This window comes from Artemia franciscana, chromosome 18 (assembly GCF_032884065.1).
Source record: "Artemia franciscana chromosome 18, ASM3288406v1, whole genome shotgun sequence".
In the NCBI taxonomy this organism is placed as follows: Eukaryota; Metazoa; Arthropoda; class Branchiopoda; order Anostraca; family Artemiidae; genus Artemia; species Artemia franciscana.
In genome coordinates, this window is record NC_088880.1 from 3,233,081 (window position 1) to 3,253,830 (window position 20,750).

The following is a 20,750-nucleotide window of genomic DNA, read 5'->3' on the forward strand; positions in this document are numbered from 1 at the left end:
AGAATATTCGGAAAAACTTTTTCAATCAATTCATTTTTGGACGTCACTAAATTACAGAATTCAGCAGTTTGTTGTATACGTCCTGAAATTGAGTCTACTGGGAGCTTTCCGTTTCCAATTGCCAGCAATTGAAGCATTCATGTTGATTGGGGTGAACGGTGTAGAGTCTTCCTATCGTGGTATCTTTGAAGATGGTAGGTTGGCCGTCGACTGACTTACCCTGTTTTCGACGTTCAAATACTTTATTTTTAGTATTCCACGTGTAATACGAAGGCACTTCAGTATACAGCAGTTTTTTTGCAAAAGAATCATTTTTGCATAGCGAAAAGAAAGCAGTTAACTTTGTATCCGGTGGATTCAGAGCTCTTTGTTGCACGTTGGATTCCGAAAAATAAACACGTTGACCATTCTGTAAATGGTAAATACGATTTCGTCGATATCTTTGATTTCGGACTGCAGGCCAAAAACTGCCATATCACTGCCTTTGTTGACGTATTTACATATGTATTTCATTGCCTTTACGGAGTTACAGTATTCAACGTTTATATGTGCATTAAATGTTTTTGATAATAACGGGGAATATGGAACACCCACTGGTTATCTAGTTCGATGGTGGTACTGTTACGCTTCTTTATTATTGCTGTTTTACCGCCATCTTTAGTAGATCTTCTTCTATTTTGTGGGTAACCATCATTGCCAGTAATTGTGTTGGATACTAAAAGTCGGGGATATTGCTTCGTGCACCTTCTTTTGGCCATGCATGGTGAATTTTCGTTCAGTGCACCGCAAGGTCCATGTATCATATTTCTTACAACAATATCATATAACCCCTTATCGACATTTTCATCAGGTATTTCAGCTGAAATCACATCATCGATTTCGTTAGAAGTAATTTTATTATGTAGCCAGATTAGTATATGTGCGTGTGGCAAACCTCGTTTTTGCCATTCCACTGAGTACATCCAGCATCGCACTGACCCAAACACTTTAAGTTTTACTATGTAGTTTATCAGTGATTTCAACTTTTGCCGGAAGACACGGGCCGTAATGTCATGTTTGTGAACCACCGATTGTCCTTGAAGTAAAAGCTGCTGTATCTCGTCCCAAGATTGATTACATGTAAATGTAATAAATAAATCTGGACGACCATAGAGACGAACATACGCAATAGTATCTTGAGCATATTCATGCATTTGGCGGGGACTGCCAGCATATGACGAAGGTAAAATCATTAATCTTCCAACGTTTGTGGTATTACCGTCATTTACAACTGCATCTCGCAAATAAATGTATTGTTCAGAGCGGAGCTTGGTCTGACTCAGACGGATATATAGCAAACGTTCTGATTCAATTTTTGCATACACATCAACGGTGTATTGGTGAAACAATTGACGGCATTTTAAAATATAATTGTCTTCATCCTGCCAAATCATTAGTCTATAGGAATAATAATGCATTGCACTGCATTTCTTATTCATTTCTTTGTTAGTTGTTGGATTCATCAATTTAATATTAAAGTGATAGCCGTCAGCTCCATCCCAAAAAATGATAGGATATTGTAGGGCATCGTAGCATCGATGAGTTTCAGCAATTCTTACCAACTGAGCGTATCGCTTATGAATAATAATATCTCGAGGTAAAAACTGATCACCGACCATAACGATTAATACTTCGTCGATAGTTGGAGCATTGTATCTACGCAAATGTTGGACCGGAGGCGTTTTGTCAGCGGAAATAACAATTTTATGCGTATCAGTAAGCATCAAATCGATGGCTGTTTTGAACAGACGCACTAAATTATTATTTTCGTGGAAAAGATGTTGCAATTGCGAAACGATTGTCCTTTCAACGTTGGGAGAAATTTTGCAACGTATATTCAATTCAGAATTTCTATCACTGATGAAATACAAATGTAAAAATTTATGATTCTTGCCTGAGAATGGTAGAAGGGACACTGCTCTATGATAAATTTGCCATACTTATAAGGTTTTTCGACTACGCTGAATAAAATGGCTATCTAAGAATTTTGATCCGTTGACTATGGGAAAATAATTAGCGCGGGAGGGGTCTAGGTGCCATCTAATTTTTTTGGTCACTTAAAAAGGGCCCTGTAACTTTTCATTTCCGTTAGAATGAGCCCTCTCGCAACATTCTAGGACAACTGGGTCTATACGATCACCCCTGGAAAAAAAAAAAAACAAACAAACAAATAAACACGCATCCGTGATCTGCCTTATGGCAAAAAATATAAAATTCCAGATTTTTGTAGATAGGAGCTGGAAGCTTCCTCAGTAGGGTTCTCCGATACGCTGAATCTGATGGTGTGATTTTCGTTAAGATTGTAAGACTTTTAAGGGGTGTTTCCCCCTATTTTCCAAAATAACGCAAATTTTTTCAGGCTCGTAACTTTTGATGGGAACTTATATATTTAAAATCAGCATTAAAATGTAATTCTTTTGATGTAGCTATTGGTATCATTTTGATGTAGCTATTGGCCTTTTAAATTTAAAAGATTGCAATTCTCAATTTGACAGCATTTGCAATCACCATCAATAAAGCTCAAGGGCAATCATTAGAAAAATGCGGTATAGATCTTAATACAGATTGTTTTTCCCGTGGACAATTGTATTTTGCATGTTCGACAGTAGGTAAACCTGACAGGTTTACCTGTCAGGTAGGCTAAAACTACCACTAACACTAATGCTACTTCTACGACTTACTGCTACAGCAATTATTAGTAATTTTCGAGGGTAGAGAATTCTGTACTAGACTCTTCAGCCCATACCGGTGGTGCGTGTCTCCAATTCATTTCCCTTCAGCCAGCAAGATGAAGCTAGCTCCTGTGCTTTCGCAAACCCTTCCTGTTTACCTTCCCTAGATCTAGGTTTCCATGTGAACCTGGGTCGATTCTATTGGAGCTTTCTGAGTCATGCCACTTACCCTTATTCCAAACTAGCTAGTCAGTAGTACCAGAATTTTTCCGAAGCTTTAACTGCTTCAGCGTATAAACAAATACGCAAAAACAAAATTTGTACTTCAGACGGAGAAAGCTATGCATATGGAATTGGATCCTTGCGACGCGCGGGATTGAACCTCGGTCCTTGTTATTTGCAACCGTGGCTTTATCCACTACACTGTCACAAGGTTCTAATTTAAGAAATTCAGAAAATATATGCTATGGATAAGAGAAGGTCCAGATAATAACCTAGGCATTATTACTAGTTTATCTCTTTTTACTTTTGGTATTCTACCAGGGTATTTGTAATTGAGAGTGGGGGGGGGGTATTATTTTGATCCTGGTTTTCTGATAGCCTAATTGGATTAGGGTAAAACTTTTAGGGAATGCTTATATTATTAAACCCAAAGCAAGTACATGCAGGCTGTCGATAGGGCGTGTCAGCAATATCTCAGGAGCGGCCGAAGGTATCAAGTTTGAACTTCCAGAGCTACTATTACTACTACTAATCCTACTACTAAAACTACCACGAACACTAATGCTGCTTCTACAACTTACTGTTACTGCAATTATTAGTAATTGTAGAGGGTAGACGATCCTGTACTAGACCCTTCAGCCCAAACTGGTGGTGGTGGTGCTATCAAACAGTTCGTGGTAACGAACTGTAGTAAGGAGCGACCCGGCTCAATAGTAACCAAAAGTCTAAAAAATAGAATTTGATACCAATAGCTACATCAAAAGAATCGCATTTTAATGCTGATTTTAAATATATAAGTTTCATCAAGTTTAGTCTTACCCATCAAAAGTTACGAGCCTGAGAAAATTTGCGTTATTTTAGAAAATAGGGGGAAACACCCCCTAAAAGTCATAGAATCTTAACGAAAATCACACCATCAGATTCAGAGTATTAGAGAACCTTACTGTAGAAATTTCAAGCTCCTATCTACAAAAATGTAGAATTTTATATTTTTTGCCAGAAGGCAGATCAGGGTGTTTATTTTTTTTTTCTAGGGGTGATCGTTTCGACCCATTTGTCCAAGAATGTTGCGAGAGGGCTCATTCTAACGGAAATGAAAAGTTCTAGTGCCCTTTTTAAGTGACCAAAAAAAAATTAGAGGGCACCTAGGCCCCCTTGCACGCTAATTATTTTCCCATAGTCAACGGATCAAAAATCTGAGATAGCCATTTTATTCAGCTTAGTCGAAAAACCTTGTAACTATGTCTTTGGGAACTACTTACCAAGTGACATATAGCAATCGCAAATTCTGTCGGTCCCGGTTTTGCTACTTTAGGCACTTTCAGGTAAGCTAGGACGATTAAATTTGGTAGGCGTATCAGGAACCGAACCAGATTAAATTAGATATAGTCATTTTCCTGTTTGACCATCTGGGGGGGGAGTGGGGGCCCGTTAATTCTGAAATAATAGAAAAATTGAAGTATTTTTAACTTACGAACGGTTGATAAGATCTCAATGAAATTTGATCTTTGGAAGGATATCGTGACTCAGTAATGTTATTTTAAATCCCGACCGGATCTGGTGACAATGGGGGGAGTTGGGAGGGGGAAACCCATAATCTTGGAAAACACTTAGAGTGGAGGGATCGGAAGAAAGCCGATGGAAAAAATGGAAAATTAATATGCAAATTAATATGCAAATTTTGCAAAAAAAATCAAAAGAGCAGTTATAATAAACCAAATTATCCCACGGCTGATCAGTCAGACAATAAGTTAGTAGACCCAGCTCAGTATCAACAAAGCGAAAAAGGGAAGATTAGATGGCGATGCTATACGCTGCACTTGATCAGCGTTTAATATCAGAAAAAAAAAACAGAAAAATTATCAGCAATATCACTAACCAGAACCGAATTATCTAAAACATCTAGTGACGGAAAAGTATTATTAATAAGAGACACATACGTCTCAGTAACTTGGTCTGGTACGCAAATTAAAGGTGGAGTTCCCGAAGAGAGCCAAAGCCATGAACCAGAGTTCCCTAAGAAAGCCTGGAGAGCCAGCTCCGAAGAGAGCCCAAAGGGATCCAGCAGGTTAAGGTTAAAATCCCTATAGTGATTAGTTCACAGGAATGGTTTTGCACTAAGTCCAAAACCTTCTTCCACAATTTTCATAAAAACGGGAATAGTTCTTCTAGGGGAAGGGTAAATTAAAACCACAGTTAAATCCTTATCAGCCTTCTTGATCAGAAAATAACGAAAAAATTATCACAAATATCACTAACAAGCATTGAATTAATTAAGACATCTAGTAACGAGAAAATATGAAAGTAACGACCAAACTAAAGAGCGACCCGGCTCAATAGTAACCAAAACTCCTAAAAATGAAATTTTTATACTAATAGCTGCATCAAAAGAATCGCATTTTAATGCTTATTTTAAATATGTAAGTTTCATCAAGTTTAGCCTCACCCATAAAAAGTTAGGAGAAACTTTACCTTATTTTAGAAAATAGGGGGAAACAACCCCTAGAAGTTATAGAATCTTAACGAAAATCACACCATAAGATTCAGTGTATTAGAGAATCCTATTTTAAAACTTTGAAGCTCCTATCTACAAACATGTGGAATTTTGTATCTTTTGCCAGAACCCTTTTTAAGTGACCAATGAAGTTGTAGGCCACCTAGGCCCCCTCCCACGCTAATTATTTTTCCAAAGTCACCAGATCCAAATTCTAACATAGAAATTTTATTCAGCGTTGTCGGAAAACCTTATAACTATGTCTTTGGGTACGACTTACTCCCCCACAATCCCCTTGGGAGGGGCTAAAAGTTACAAACTTTGACCAGTGCTTACATATAGTAACGGTTATTTGGAAGTGCACAGACATTTTCAGGGGAATTTTTAGGTTGGGGGTGGGGGGGTTGAGAAGAGAGGGTTATTTTGGGTGAACTTTCCTTGAAGGAATTTTTCATGGGGGAAGAAAATTTTCATGAAGGGAGCGCAGGAATTTCCAGTATTAGTTAAAAAAAAATGAAAAAATAAATATGAAAAAGTTTTTTCAACTGAGAGTAGGGAGAAGCATTTAAACTTAAAACGAACAGAAATCATTACAATTAAGATGAGCTTACCTCCTCCTAATACCCCGCTCTTCACGCTAAATTATTTTTAGTAATTTCAAATATTTATTCTAAAGCTTTTGTGATTCAGGGGTCATTCTGAAGAAACTGGGACAAAATTTAAATTTTAGTCTAAAGAGCGAGGTACAGACGAGGGGTTGAACTCCCTTATATACGTAATACAAACATGAGATTTATGAAGCTCGTTACGTAAGCTAATTTGTAAGTAACGTATATCTTTTACTAATAAAAACATTCGTAAAAAATTAAAAGTTCTAGTTACCTTTTTAAGTAACCAAAAACCGGATGGCAAATAGGTCTCCTCCCCCGCTCCTTTTTTTCTTAAAATCATTCGATAAAAACTATGAGAAAGCCATTTAGCCAAAAAAATAAATTTGCAAATTTCGTTCTAATTACTCATCTGCGGAGAGCCAAAATCAAAACATGCATTGATTCAAAACCTTCAGAAATTAAATAAAAAAAACAAGTTTTGTTTTAACGGAAAGCAAGGAGCGGCATTAAAAGTTAAAACGAACAAAAATTTACTTCGTATATGTCGTCATTTATATTCCCTATGTCCCCCTGTCCCGGTCGTCATTTGTGTCCCGATGTCCCGGTCTGTAATTTCGTCAGTCGACACACAAACATGACGTCACTCGACAGACACACAGACAACTTATTTTTATATATATAGATTACTAGCTGTTGGGATGGCGCTTCGCGCCACCCCAACACCTAGCTGGTGGGGGCGCTTCGTGCCCCCCCAAGCCCCCCTGCGCGCGTAAGTCGTAACACGCCAAATTAGTTACGCACCATTGTAGTTGTGTCCCTGTGTCCCACATGTGAATATAGATAAAAGAGAAAAGATTTCTCTTTTCATTATAGATATATATGTTTTTACCTACGTAAAACTTGCAAATATACAACATTTCTTCGATGATGTCCCAATGTCCAACGATTCTTCGATGTCCCAATGTCTGTGCATATAAATAGATTGTCAGGTTTACCAACTCTTGAACTTGCAACATAAAATTGTCCATGGGAAAAACAATCTGTATTCAGATCTATACCTCATTATTCTAATGATTGCCCTTGAGCTTTGTTGATGGTGATTGCTAATCGAACATTCCCTGTGTCTCGGTCGTCATTTATATTCCCAGTATCCCGGTCGTCATTTGTGTCCCAGTCTGTAATGTCTCTTTGAGCGTCCCGTTCGTCATTTGTATTCCCTGTGCCTCTTTGAGTAGTTTTTTACCTTTTTTTTTTTTTTTGTTTTTTAGTTTTTTAGCTTTTTAGTTTTCTTAGTATTATCTTTTTAGTTTTTTGTAGTTTTTACCTTTTTTAGTTTTTTTTTCTTCTTTTGTATTAATGCTTAAGCCAAGGTTCAACCCTGGAGCTTCTCGGACCTAGAACCTGTTTGTGTCCCAGTGTCCCAGTCTCTAATTTCTCTTTGAGTGTCCCATTCGTAATTTATATTCCTTGTGTCCCGGTCGTCATTTGTGTCCCGGTGTCCCGGTCTGTAATTTATCTTTGAGTGTCCCGGTCGTCATTTATATCTCCCGGTCGTTATTTGTGTCCCAGTGCCCCAGTCTGTAATTTCTCTATGAGTTTCCCGGTCGTCATTTATATTCCCTGTGTCCCGGCTTTTAGTTTTCTTTTTCTGCTTTATTTTTCGTTTTTTTTTCCTTTTTTAGTTTTTTTCTTTTTCAGTTTTTAGTTTTTTATTAGTTTTTAGTTTTTTTTCTTTTTAGTTTTTTGTACTTTTTACCTTTTTGTAGTTTTTTTAGTTTTTTCTTTTTTAGTTTTTAGTTTTTTACCTTTTTTTTGTTTTTTTAGTTTTTAGTATTTTTTTTTAGTTTTTTTGTAGTTTTTACCTTTTTTAGTTTTTTTCTTCTTTTGTATTAATGCTAAAGCCAAGGTTCAAACCTGGAGCTTCTCGGACCTAGAACCTGTTTGTGTCCCAGTGTCCCAGTCTCTAATTTCTCTTTGAGTGCCCCGTTCGTCATTTATATTCCCTGTGTCCCGGTCGTTATTTGTGTCCCAGTGCCCCAGTCTGTAATTTCTCTTTGAGTGTCCCGGTCGTCATTTATATTCCCTGTGTCCCGGCTTTTAGTTTTCTTTTTCTCCTTTATTTTTCAGTTTTTTTTCTTTTTTTAGTTTTTTTTTCTTTTTCAGTTTTTAGTTTTTTAGTTTTTTATTTCTTTTTAGTTTTTTTTGTAGTTTTTACCTTTTTTTAGTTTTTTTAGTTTTTTTAGTTTTTAGCTTTTTACCTTTTTTGTTTTTTTAGTTTCTTAGCTTTTTTAGTCGTTTTAGTATTTTATTTTTATTTTTTTGTAGTTTTTACCTTTTTTAGTTTTTTCTTCTTTTGTAATAATGCTAAAGCCAAGGTTCAAACCTGGAGCCTCTCGGACCTAGAACCTGAAACGTAACGCTTTACCACCGAATCGCCGAACCTTTGTTTTTTAACTAAAATCTGGTAGGCATTGATACATTGATCCAAGTCGAAATCCCAAATCCAATCATCATCGCTATCATTTTCAGTTTTGATATGTTTTGACTCTCACTGTCCATGTGGATTTTCATGTAACTGCGCGGTTTCGCGTTCTTTAGCCGCAAGCCTCTTTTCTTGCTGTTCTTGTGCTTCCTCGGCACGCTTTCTTTTTTTACTTTCTCTATCAACCGCTTGAAGTTTTTTTTGGCATAGACTCTTTGAGCAGCTTCCTCGGCTGTTGCCATTGTAGGTTCTTCAGTCATATTACAATAAACATTTTTCCGTCCACGATCTTCTTACGATTAAAAATTGGTCTTTGAAGGATTTTCTTAAATACTTTTAGGCTTCTTTTTTCACTTTCTCTTTTAACAGCAACTCTGGTTTCCCGGTGCTCTTGTGATTCCTCGGCACGCTTTCTTTTTTTACTTTTTCTATCAGGAGCAAGTTTTTTGGCATAGACTCTTTGAGCAGCTTCCTCGGCTGTTGACATTGTAGGTTCTTCAGTCATTTTACAATTAAACATTTTTCCGTGAACGAATGTCTTAAATACCTTTAATGACGTCATCGTCATAATGACGACATGACGACCTGATGTCATGACGTCACTCGACACACAGACAACTTATTTTTATATATATACTAGCTGTTGGGGTGGCGCTTAACGCCTCCCCAACACCTAGTTGGTGGGGGCACTTCGCCCCCCCCCCCAAGCCCCCCACGCGCGTAAGTCGTTATGTGCCATATTGGTTACGCGCCATTGTAGTTGTGTCCCTGTGTCCCACCTGTGAATATAAATAGATGTATATATATTTTTAAGTACGTGAAACTTGCGAATATACAACATTCTTGGCTGTCCCATTGTCTGTGCATATAAATAGATTGTCAGGTTTACCGACTCATTAACATGCAACATATAGTTGTCCATGGGAAAAACAAATTGTATTCAGATCTATACCTCATTATTCTAATGATTGCCCTTAAGCTTTGCTGATGGCGATTGTTAATCGAACATTCCCTGTGTCCCCGTCGTCATTTATATATCCCCCTGTGCCCCCCGGCGTCACCGTTGTTGTTTCCCTTTGTCCCGGTCGTCATTTGTGTCCCGGTGTCCCAGTCTGTAATTTCTCTTTGAGTGTCACGGTCGTCATTTATATTCCATGTGTCCTGGTGTCCCGGTCGTCATTTTTGTCCCGGTCGTCATTTGTGTTCCGGTGTCCCAGTCTGTAATTTCTCTTTGAGTGTCCTAGTCGTCATTTATATTCCCTGTGTCCCGGTCGTCATTTGTGTTCCGGTGCTTTGTTGATGGTGATTGCTAATCGAACATTCCTTGTGTCCCGGTCGCTTTCTCTTTGAGTGTCCCGGTCATCATGTATATTCCCTATGTCTCGGTGTCCGGTCGTCATTTGTGTCCCGATTTCCCGGTCTCTAATTTCGTCAGTCGACAAACATGACGTCAGTCGACACACTAACTCTACATTTTAAAACAGTAAAAAACTTTAGCGTAAAGAGCGGGACGTTGAGAAGGAAAAGCCCCTTTCATATACGGAGTAATTTCTGTTCGTTTTAAGTTTTAATGTCGCTCCTTAATTTCATTTAAAAAACTTGTTTTTTTATTTAATTTCTGAACCTTTTTGAATCAATGCATGTTTTGATTTTGGCTGTCCGCAGAGGAATAATTAAAGCGTAATTTGTATATTTTTTTTTGGCTAAATGGCTTTCTCATAATTTTGATTAAATTATTTTGAGAAAAAAGAGCGGGGGAGGAAGCCTAGTTGCCCTCCGATTTTCGGTTAATTAAAAAGGAAACTAGAACTTTTAATTTTTTACGAAGCTTTTTATAAGTAAAAGATACACGTAACTTATAAATTAGCTTCCGCAAAGAACTTTTGTACTCTCATGTTTTTATTACATATATGAGGGGGTTCACCCCGTCGTCAGTACCTCACTCTTTACACTAAAGCTTAAATTTTGTCCCAATTCATTAAGAATGACCCCTGAATCACAAAAGCCGCAGAATAAATAGTTGAAATTACTAAAAATACTTTAGCGTAAAGACCGAGGTATTAGGAGGAGGTGAGCCCCCCCATATGGGTAATAATATATGTTCGTTTTAAGTTTTAATGCTGCTGCTTACTTCCAGCTGAAAAAAAAACTTTTTCATATTTATTTTTTCATTGTTTTTTTTTTTTTAGGTAATGCTAGTAAATCCTGCGCTCCCTTCATCGAAATTTTCTTCCCCCGTGACAAATTCCTCGATGGAAAGTTCCCCCAGCATATCTCCCTCTTCTCAACCCCTACCTTCAACCAAAAAATCCTCCTGATAACGCCTGTAAACTTCCCAATAGCCATTGCTACATGTAAGACTGGTTAAAGTTTTGAACTTGTAACCCCTCCCACGGGGACTGTGGGGTGTAAGTAGTTCCCAAAGACATAGTTACAAGGTATGTCGACTACGCTGAATAAAACGGCTATCTCAGAATTTTGATCCATTGACTATGGGAAAATGATTAGCGTGGGAGGGGGCCTAGGTGCTCTCTAATTTTTTTGGTCACTTAAAAAGGGCACTAGAACTTTTCATTTCCGTTAGAATGAGCCCTCTCGCAACATTCTAGGACAAATGGGTCGATACAATCACCCCTGGGGAAAAAAACAAAAAAACAAAAAAAAACAAATAAACACACATCCCTGATCTGCCTTCTGGCAAAAAATATAAAATTCTGCATTTTTGTAGATAGGAGCTTGAAACTTCTACAGTAAAGTTCTCTAATACGCTGAACATGATGGTGTGATTTTCGTTAAGATTCTATGACTTTTAGGGGATGTTTCCCCCCATTTTCTAAAATAACGCAAATTTTCTCAGGCTCGTAACTTTTGATGGGTAAGACTAAACTTGATGAAACTTACATATTTAAAATCAGCATTAAAATGCAATTCTTTTGATGTAGCTATTGGTACCAAATTCTATTTTTTAGACTTTTGGTTACTATTGAGCCGGGTCGCTCCTTACTACAGTTCGTTACCACGAACTGTTTGATAGCACCACCACCACCAGTTTGGGCTGAAGGGTCTAGTACAGGATCGTCTACCCTCTACAATTACTAATAATTGCAGTAACAGTAAGTTGTAGAAGCAGCATTAGTGTTAGTGGTAGTTTTAGTAGTAGGATTAGTAGTAGTAATAGTAGCTCTGGAAGTTCAAACTTGATACCTTCGGCCGCTCCTGAGATATTGCTGACACACCCTTTCGACAGCCTGCATGTACTTTGTTTGGGTTTAATAATATAAACATTCCCAAACAGTTTTACCCTAATCCAATTAGATTGTCAGAAAACCAGGATCAAAATACTACCCCCCCACTCTTAATTACAAATACCCTGGTAGAATACCAAAAGTAAAAAGAGATAAACTAGTAATAATGCCTAGGTTATTATCTAAGCCTTCTCTTTTCCATAGCATATATTTTTTGAATTTCTTAAATTAGATCCTTGTGACAGTGTAGTGGATAAAGCCACGGTTGGAAATAAAAAGGAAAAACATTCCCCAAAAGGTAAGGTAAACATAGTAAGGTAAACATTCCCCAAATTTTACACTAATCCAATTAGATTTTCAGGGAACCAGGATGAAGAATAACCCCCACTCTCAATTACAAATCCCCTGGTAAAATACCAAAAGTGAAAAGAGATAAACTAGTAATAATGCCTAGGTTATTATTTAGGTTATCTCTTATCCATAACATATATTTTTCGAATTTCCTAAATTGTCACCTTATGACAGCGTAGTGGATAAGGCCACTGTTGGGAATAACAGGGACCGAGGTTCAATCCCGCGCGTCGCTAGGAAAATAGCCAAGACAGTGTCTGTGGCACCAATGTTACATACTTACAGGTAAAGCAATTTTCAGGATACTGTGATAGCAAACTAACAGGTTTTGACACAAAATTCAAATTATACTTTCATTTTTGTGCATCAAGTATATCTATATTTATATACTAGCTGTTGGTGTGGCGCTTCGTACCACTTTGTATACGTCCTGAAATTGAGTCTACTGGGAGCTTTCCGTTTCCAATTGCCAGCAATTGATCTGAAAATGTTTGACCAGAGTCATCGTTTTGCAATCGGACACGCATATTTGTAACTAATTTTAATTTTTTTACGTGTGCCCATAAATTAGACTTTTTCAGGCAAGCATTCATTTTGTCTGCAGGGGTTGATCTAGGTATTATAGGTAATGTTTGCCTGAAATCTCCCGCAAGCAATATTAATGTGCTGCCAAAGGGTTTCGAATTCCCTCGCAAATCTTTCAAACATTGATCCAGAGCCTCAAGCGATTTTTTGTGTGCCATTGTGCACTCGACCCAAATAATAAGTTTGCATTGCTGCAATACTTTACCCATCCCAGATGATTTGGAAATATTGCACGTGCGAGTTTCTGTAGAATGCAAATTCAGAGGCAATTTCATAGCGGAAAGAGCGGTTCTTCCACCAGGCAGCAACGTTGCGGCTTTTCCGGACGACGAGTTGACGTTTGGCACGCGTCATTGATGCAGTTATCCCAGAGTTGTGTCCCTGTGTACCACCTATGAACATAGATAGATTTATATATGTGTTTTGAACTACGTAAAACTTGCGAATTTACAACATTCTTGGCTTTCCCATGGTCTGTGCATATACAAAGCCTTATGTACTAATAATGACGTCATATACAAACGCTCTTTTTACAAACAAACAAACATGCATACACACAACCCGTTTTTATATAGATAGATAGATAGATAGATACAATACAAATTAACTGCGTAAAACTTGCAAATATACAACATTCTTCGCTGTCCAATTGTCGCTGCATATAAATACATTGTCAGGTTTACCGACCGCAATTGCCAACACTATGTCATTTTTGATCAAATTGATGCCAGAATCAATTTTATCAGAAAACGTTTTTCCAGTACCTTCTGGTGCATTCAAAAAGAAGATTTCTCCAACGTTGTTATCTACATAATGTATTATCTTATCATAAATGTGTTTTTGCTCAGATGTTAACTTAGAAATATTATTTTGTACAGACGACAATAGATCATTTGTGTTGTAACTTGTGTTGTGCACGGTCCAATTCTACACATGTCAAAACAGCAGAATTACGATTAGGTGAAGGCATTCCCAAATCCTGAAGCAGTTTGTTTGCCATACATACGAACAAATCTTCAATAATAACTAAAGTGTTGTTATAAATTTCTCATGCAAAATCAAAGCTCATATCTGACGTCTCTAACTGTTTACGATGGAGTATATCCTCGGCCATTTTCAACTTAAAATTCTCCCATAACTCTGTAAGAGCTGAAGGAGAGCGCGTTGTTGGTATGATTCCAAACAATGCACGAATTTGACTTGAAGTTGACAGTTCGCATGGGTCATTGATGCAGTTATCCCAGTGTTGGTCATTCTCCAATAAATTCAGAGCTTGGCATGTACTACGGTAAGTGTCATGTATAGTACCGTTTACAATTCTCAAATACTAAAAGGACGTCGGACCGGGTACATTCACCAAAAGTAGGCAGAGAAAGAAGCATTCATGTTGATTGGGGTGAATGGTGTAGAGTCTTTCTATCGTAGTATCTTTGAAGACGGTAGGCTGGTCATCGACTGACTTACCCTGTTTTTGACGTCCAAATGATTTATTTTTAGCATTCCACGTGTAATACGAATGCACTTCAGTATAAAGCAGTTTTTTGCAAAAGAATCATTTTGACATAACGAAAAGAAAGCAGTTAACGTTGTATCCGGTAGATTCAGGGCTCTTTGCTGCACGTCGGATTCCGAAAAATAAACACACTGACCATTCTGTAAATGTACCGCTAAGTGAACAACAGCTGGACTTCGTTCATGTATCGGAAATGAAAGAATTCGCCAAACAGCTTCATCACTGCTTATGTATCTTCCAGCCTGATATTGCGCGATTTCATCGATATCACTGATTTCGGACTGCAAGCCAAAAACTGCCATGTCACTGCCTTCGTTGACGTATTTACATATGCATTTGATTGCCTTTATGGAGTTACATTATTCAACGTTTATAGGTGCATTACATGTTTTTGTTAATAAAGGTGAATACGGAACGACCAACTGGTTATCTACTTCGATGGTGGTACCGTTGTGATTCATTATTATTGCTGTTTTACCGCCATCTTCAGTAGATCTTCTTCTATAGTGGGTAACCATGGTTGCCGAGAATTGCGTTGGGTACTAAAAGTCGAGAATATTGCTTTGTGCACCTTCCTTTGGCCATGCATGGTGATTTTTCATTTAGTGCACTGCAAGGTCCATGTATCAAATTTTTTACCACAATATCATATAAGCCCTTATTGACATTTTCATCAAGTATTTCAGTGGAAGTCACATCGTCAATTTCATTAGAAGTAATTTTATCATATAGCCAGATTAGTATATGTGCGTGTTCTTTGCCATTCCACTGAGTAAATCCAGCATCGCACTGACCCAAACACTTTTAAGTTTTATTATGTAGTTTATCAGTGAAAAAAAGAAAATAGAAATACAAACTAAAAGAAATATGTAAAAAACTAAAAAAAAAACTAAAGAAAACTTTCCTTAATATTACACCTGTTCTTTTTAAGGGCGAGGTGTACAGAATTACAAGAAGACTATGTAGAAAAATAATAATAAAAGGTCGTAAATCCTTAATGCTTTGAAAAGTTCAAACTGACCTTTTATATTAAGATTATTTATCTGAAACGAAGCCTATTAGACATCGGAAATTATAATCTCTTGCCCACTTTTTCAGCTTCTTTATACCTGTCAACGTTGTCGTACTTCGCCAGAAATCTGGGTAGAAAAAAAAAATCATGCTATCATGCAAGACAAACAAAAAATGATGCTTGTAATAAGTTTAGAGATTCATAGGGGTCATGTAAATATATTTCGGTATGTAGTTACTGCCAGAAAATTCTTTGACAATAGCAGGACCCAGGATGAAGGTGAAGCAAAGCTGTATCTGGAGGAAGAAATACCTGAGTTTGAGCACATTTCCACGACAATTACGTCCGACTCACAAAAAGGTATACATATAAATTAATTTCATTATGTTTTAAAGTTTTATTTTTGACTAAAGGGTAAACACTGAATTATTCAATATTTTAAACGATAAAATGCTACAAACTCTGTCACTTTGAGGAGATCGGTAATAGGTAAGAGTTTTCTATAATAATAGCAATATAAAAAATCATTTTATTATTCAATAATACAGATTTAACAATTTTTCCTCCAAAATTGTACCCCCTACCCACCTTTTCGTCTTTTCATTCAGTTAACATGATATTTATATTTTTAGGCTAATTTTCTTTTGTTCAATTCCGATTTTATTTTAATTATTAACGAAAACCATTCTATGCAGCAAGGGAATTAGATTGTATACACCCCTACTACAAAAGAATCACCTCTTATTTACTTTACTTTTCCAAGCCTAATTTTATATTTCCTTCAAGTCCGAGTTTTGCTTATAAATTACTGAAAACAAGCCTTTATCAATTCCCCTCCCTGCTGAATTCAGCCTTGCTAGTAGCAAGTGCGGAAGATCTAAGCAGACCATTACTTGGATTAAAATTTATGTTTGTTTTAAGTTTTAATGTCATTCCGTGCCTTCATGTTTTTTTTTTATTATTTAATCTTACGCTAAGCTGAAAAAAAAAACACTAAAAAAACCAGTTCTACAATGCGGCAATGAATAAACATCTGGAGCGGTAGGGCGTATATCATAGAATTACCAGAAATTATTTTATGACAAAAGTTAGACTATGGTTAGAATAACAGAAAATAATCATGGAATGTTTAAACAAAAACACCATGGAATGTAGGTTTGTTTTAATATATAAAAGAAAATTATTGTGAACATTCTCTAGTTATCAAGTTAAGCATTATTTATTTATCTATTTATTATGCTCGGGAGCAAAAAAAATATAAAGTAAATTTGAATAAAATAGTCTTTTTTTAAAAACAAATATTAAATAAAAACAGATAAGACAGATTTCTTTTTTAAAACAAATATTAAACAGTGTAACTTGAAATTTATTATTTGGTATTTTATTATTATTATTTATCATTTTATTATTATATTATTTATTATTATTTGGTATTTTATTATTATTGGTAATTTATTTATCTGTATTTAGTTGGTTGCTAGTATTTTCTATTTTAGAATAGATAAAAAACAAAAATAATTCAAGAGAGAAACATTCAAAAATTTTCGGAAACAGACAGAACAAAATAATAGGGTTTTTTTTAACAATACTGCAGGGGAAAAATGCTATATACTCCTCGGAAATCTAGTTCACTGTCAGTTTATTTTCAACGTTGTTTGGTAATGAAACATTCAGACCCTATTAATAGTATATAAAGAGGATAGGATGTAGAAATAAAAAACAATATCAGCTGCCTTTTTTAAAACAGATTTTAAAGGATACAAAATGGTATTTATGCTGTGCTGAATTAGTTCATGGTTAATTTTTTTATGAACACCAATCTACGAAAATTCATTCAAGAATAAAGCCTCTTGGAAATTTAAGAGTTATAAGGTAGAAATCAAGAAAATGTCGGCTTTATTTTGGTAACATATATTGAGAGGGAAAAAAAATGTTTCATTTGAAAAACTAATTCTAATAATTCTGAAAAAACTTATTATTTTGTAAGCAGTCTTTCTAATTATGTTTTATGATCAAAATATTCTAATAATAAAGACAAAAAACATTTACTAGCTTTAAGACATTAACAATTAAACTTGACAACAAATAAACTAAAATTTATCTAAAAATAAACACTTTCTACCTCTCTCCCCCCCCCCACATACTGGACATAAAACACCACATGTTTACTTGTAAAAACCGAGAACAAAATCCTCGTCCCCTCCTTCTATACATTTTTATGAATTGGGGTTTGGTTCAATGCAAACAATGATAAACGTTTAAGGAATGTGATTCTTAAATTTGTAAAAAAAATATTCAAGACAGTATAAATGTTAAAACATATAAGAAATTAAGCAATATTATTTTCAGGAAGCAAGATTTTTCTGGATATCACGTCTGTGTAGCATCACCTAATTCAAGCAGTGGATACCAAGGCTTTTACACAAAGGAGTGTGTTTCCGAAACCAAGGTTTCCTTGGTTTCCCAACCAAGTATTTTAAAGAGATCTTACACAATGTAACAGTCACGGATCTAGAGGGTTTGAGTGACCCCCATCCCAGTCCCTTCTGCACGGATAAGAAGTCCTGTCATTCTGTGAATTAGTTGTGAGACTAGTGCTAAGATATTTTAAAAAGCATGATGTTTAAAACAGTTATACAATTCTTGGTCTGCTCAAGTCTTTAAGAAATTGTTTTTAATGTTTGGTGAATTGTTATAAAATGTTTTTTAAAATGTTAAAATGTTTTTTAAAATGTTTTAAAATGGAAATTGCTTTAAAAATTTGGTTCCAAATCTGAACGAAAATCACATCATCAGATTCAGCGTATTAAAGAACCCTAATGTAAAAGTTTCAAGCTCCTATCTACAAAAATGTGGAATTTGTATTTTTTGCCAGAAGGCAGATCACGGATGCGTGTTAATTTGTTTGTTTGTTTTTTTTTTTCTCAGGGGCGATCGTATCGACCCAGTGGTCCTAGAATCTTGCGAGTGGACTCATTCTCATGGAAATGGAAAGTCCTAGTGCCCTTTTTAAGTGACCAAAAAAATTGGAGGCCACCTAGGCCCCCTCCCACGCTAATTATTTTCCCAGAGTCACCAGATCAAAATTCTGAGATAGAAATTTTATTCAGTGTAGTCGAAAAACCTTATAACTATGTCTTTGGGGACGACTTACTCCCCCAATGTCCCCTTGGGAGGGGCTACAAGTTACAAACTTTGACCAGTGCTTACATATAGTAACACAGACATATAAGTGCACAGACATTTTCAGGGGAATTTTTAGGTTGGGGGCGGGGGGGGGGGGTTGAGAAGAGAGGGTTATTTTGGGGGAACTCTCCTTGGAGGAATTTGACATGGGGAAAGAAAATTTTCATGAAGGGAGCGCAGGATTTTCTAGCATTAGTTAAAAAAAACAATGAAAAAATAAATTTGAAAATGTTATTTCAACTGGGAGTAGGGAGAAGCATTAAAACTTAAAACGAACAGAAATTATTACGCAAAAGATGGGCTTGGCTTACCTCCTCCTAATACCCCGTTCTTCACGCTAAAGTATTTTTAGTAATTTCAACTATTTATTCTACAGCTTTTGTGATTCAGGAATCATTCTCAAGAAACTTGGACAAAATTTAAGTTTTAGTGTAAAAAGCGAGGTACTGACGAGGGGTTGAACTCCCTCATATACGTAATAAAAACATGAGAGTACAGAAGTTCGTTACATAAAATAGTTTGTAAGTTACGTATATCTTTTACTAATAAAAACATTCGTAAAAAATTTAAAGTTCTAGTTACCTTTTTAAGTAACCAAAAAATCGTATAGCAACTAGGCCTCCTCCCCCGCTCCTTTTTTTCTCAGAATCATTTGATCAAAACTATGAGAAAGCCATTTAGCCAAACAAATAAATTTGCAAATTTCGTTTTAATTATTCATCTGCGGACAGCCAAAAGCAAAACATGCAGTGATTCAAAAACGATCAGAAATTAAATAAAAAAACCAAGTTTTTTTTTTAACGGAAAGTAAGGAGCGGCATTAAAACTTAAAACGAACAAAAATTACTTCGTAGATGAAAGGGGCTGCTTCCTCATCAACGCCCTGCTCTTTACGCTAAATTTTTTTACTGTTTCAAAAAGTAGAGTTAAAAAAAGAGTTAAACTTTAGCGTAAAGAGCGGGGCGTTGATGAGGAAGCAGCTCCTTTAATATACGAAGCAATTTCTGTTCGTTTTAAGTTTCAATACCGCTCCTTACTTTCCGTTAAAAAAACTTGTTTTTTTTATATTTGATTATTAAAAAGAGACACATGCGTCTCAGTAACTCAGGCTGGTATGCAAACTGAAGGTAGAGTTCCCAAAGAGAGCCCGAAGATATCCAGCAGGTTTAGGTTAAAATTCAAATTAAAACTAACTTAAAACACTAAAACTTAAAACAAACAGGAATTTTAATCCTATTAAAGGTCTGCTTAGATCTTCCACACTTGCTACTAGCAAGGCTGAATTCAGCAGGGAGGGGAATTGATAAAGGCTTGTTTTCACTAATTTATTAGCAAAACCCTGACTTGAAGGAAATATAAAATTAGGCTTGGAAAAGTAAAATAAATAAGAGGTGATTCTTTTGTAGTAGGGGTGTATACAATTTAATGCCCTTGTTGCATAGAATCGGTTTCGTTAATAATTAAAATAAAATCGGAATTGAACGATAGACAATTAGCCTAAAAATATAAATGTTTTGTTAACTGAATGAAAAGACGAAAAGGTGGATAGGGGGTACAATTTTGGAGGAAAAATTGTTAAATCTGTATTATTGAATAATAAATGATTTTTTTTTTGTATTGCGATTATTATAGAAAACTCTTACCTACTAACGATCTCCTCAAAGTGACAGAGTTTGTAGCATTTTATCGTTTAAAACATTGAATAATTCAGTGTTTATCCTTTTGTCAAAAATAAAACTTTAAAACATAATGAAATTAGTTTATATGTATACCTTTTTGTGAGTCCGACATAATTGTCGTGGGAAGGTGCTCAAAGTCAGGTATTTCTTCCTCCAGATACAGCTTTGCCTCAACTTCATCCTGAGTCCTGCTATTGTCAAAAAATTTTCTAGCAGTAACTATGTATCGAAATATATTTACATGACCCCTATGAATCTCTAAACTAAATGTAAATATCATTTTTTGTGTGTCATACAAGATAGCATGATTTTTTTTTTCTACCCAGGTTTCTTGACGAAGTACCACAACGTTGACAGGTATAAAGAAGCTGAAAAAGTGGGTAAGAGATTATAATTTTCGATGTCTAATAGGCTTCGTTTCAGATACACAATCTTAATATAAAAGGTCAGTTTGAACTTTTCAAAGCATTGAAGATTTACGACATTTTATTATTATTTTTCTACATAGTCTTCTTGTAATTCTTTACACCTCGCCCTTAAAAAAAAAAGGTTTAATCTATAAGGGAAGGTTTTTTTAGTTTTTTTTAGTTTTTTAGTTTTTAGTTTTTTTTAGTCTTTTACGTTTTCTTTTTAGTTTTTTTCTTCTTTTTTTTCACTGA

The 20,750-nt window shown here is 35.8% G+C and overlaps 1 protein-coding gene across 1 annotated transcript in view; it reads right to left on the bottom strand.

Moving 5' to 3' along the window:
• The window catches only part of LOC136038982 (uncharacterized), a 50,929-nt gene that overhangs the window by 28,427 nt on the left and 1,752 nt on the right, over nt 1-20,750 (bottom strand). The window contains exon 2 of the mRNA XM_065722501.1: nt 4,874-5,017. Within this exon, the coding sequence (XP_065578573.1) occupies nt 4,874-5,017 (144 nt within the window). The remainder of the gene's footprint in view (nt 1-4,873; nt 5,018-20,750) is intronic.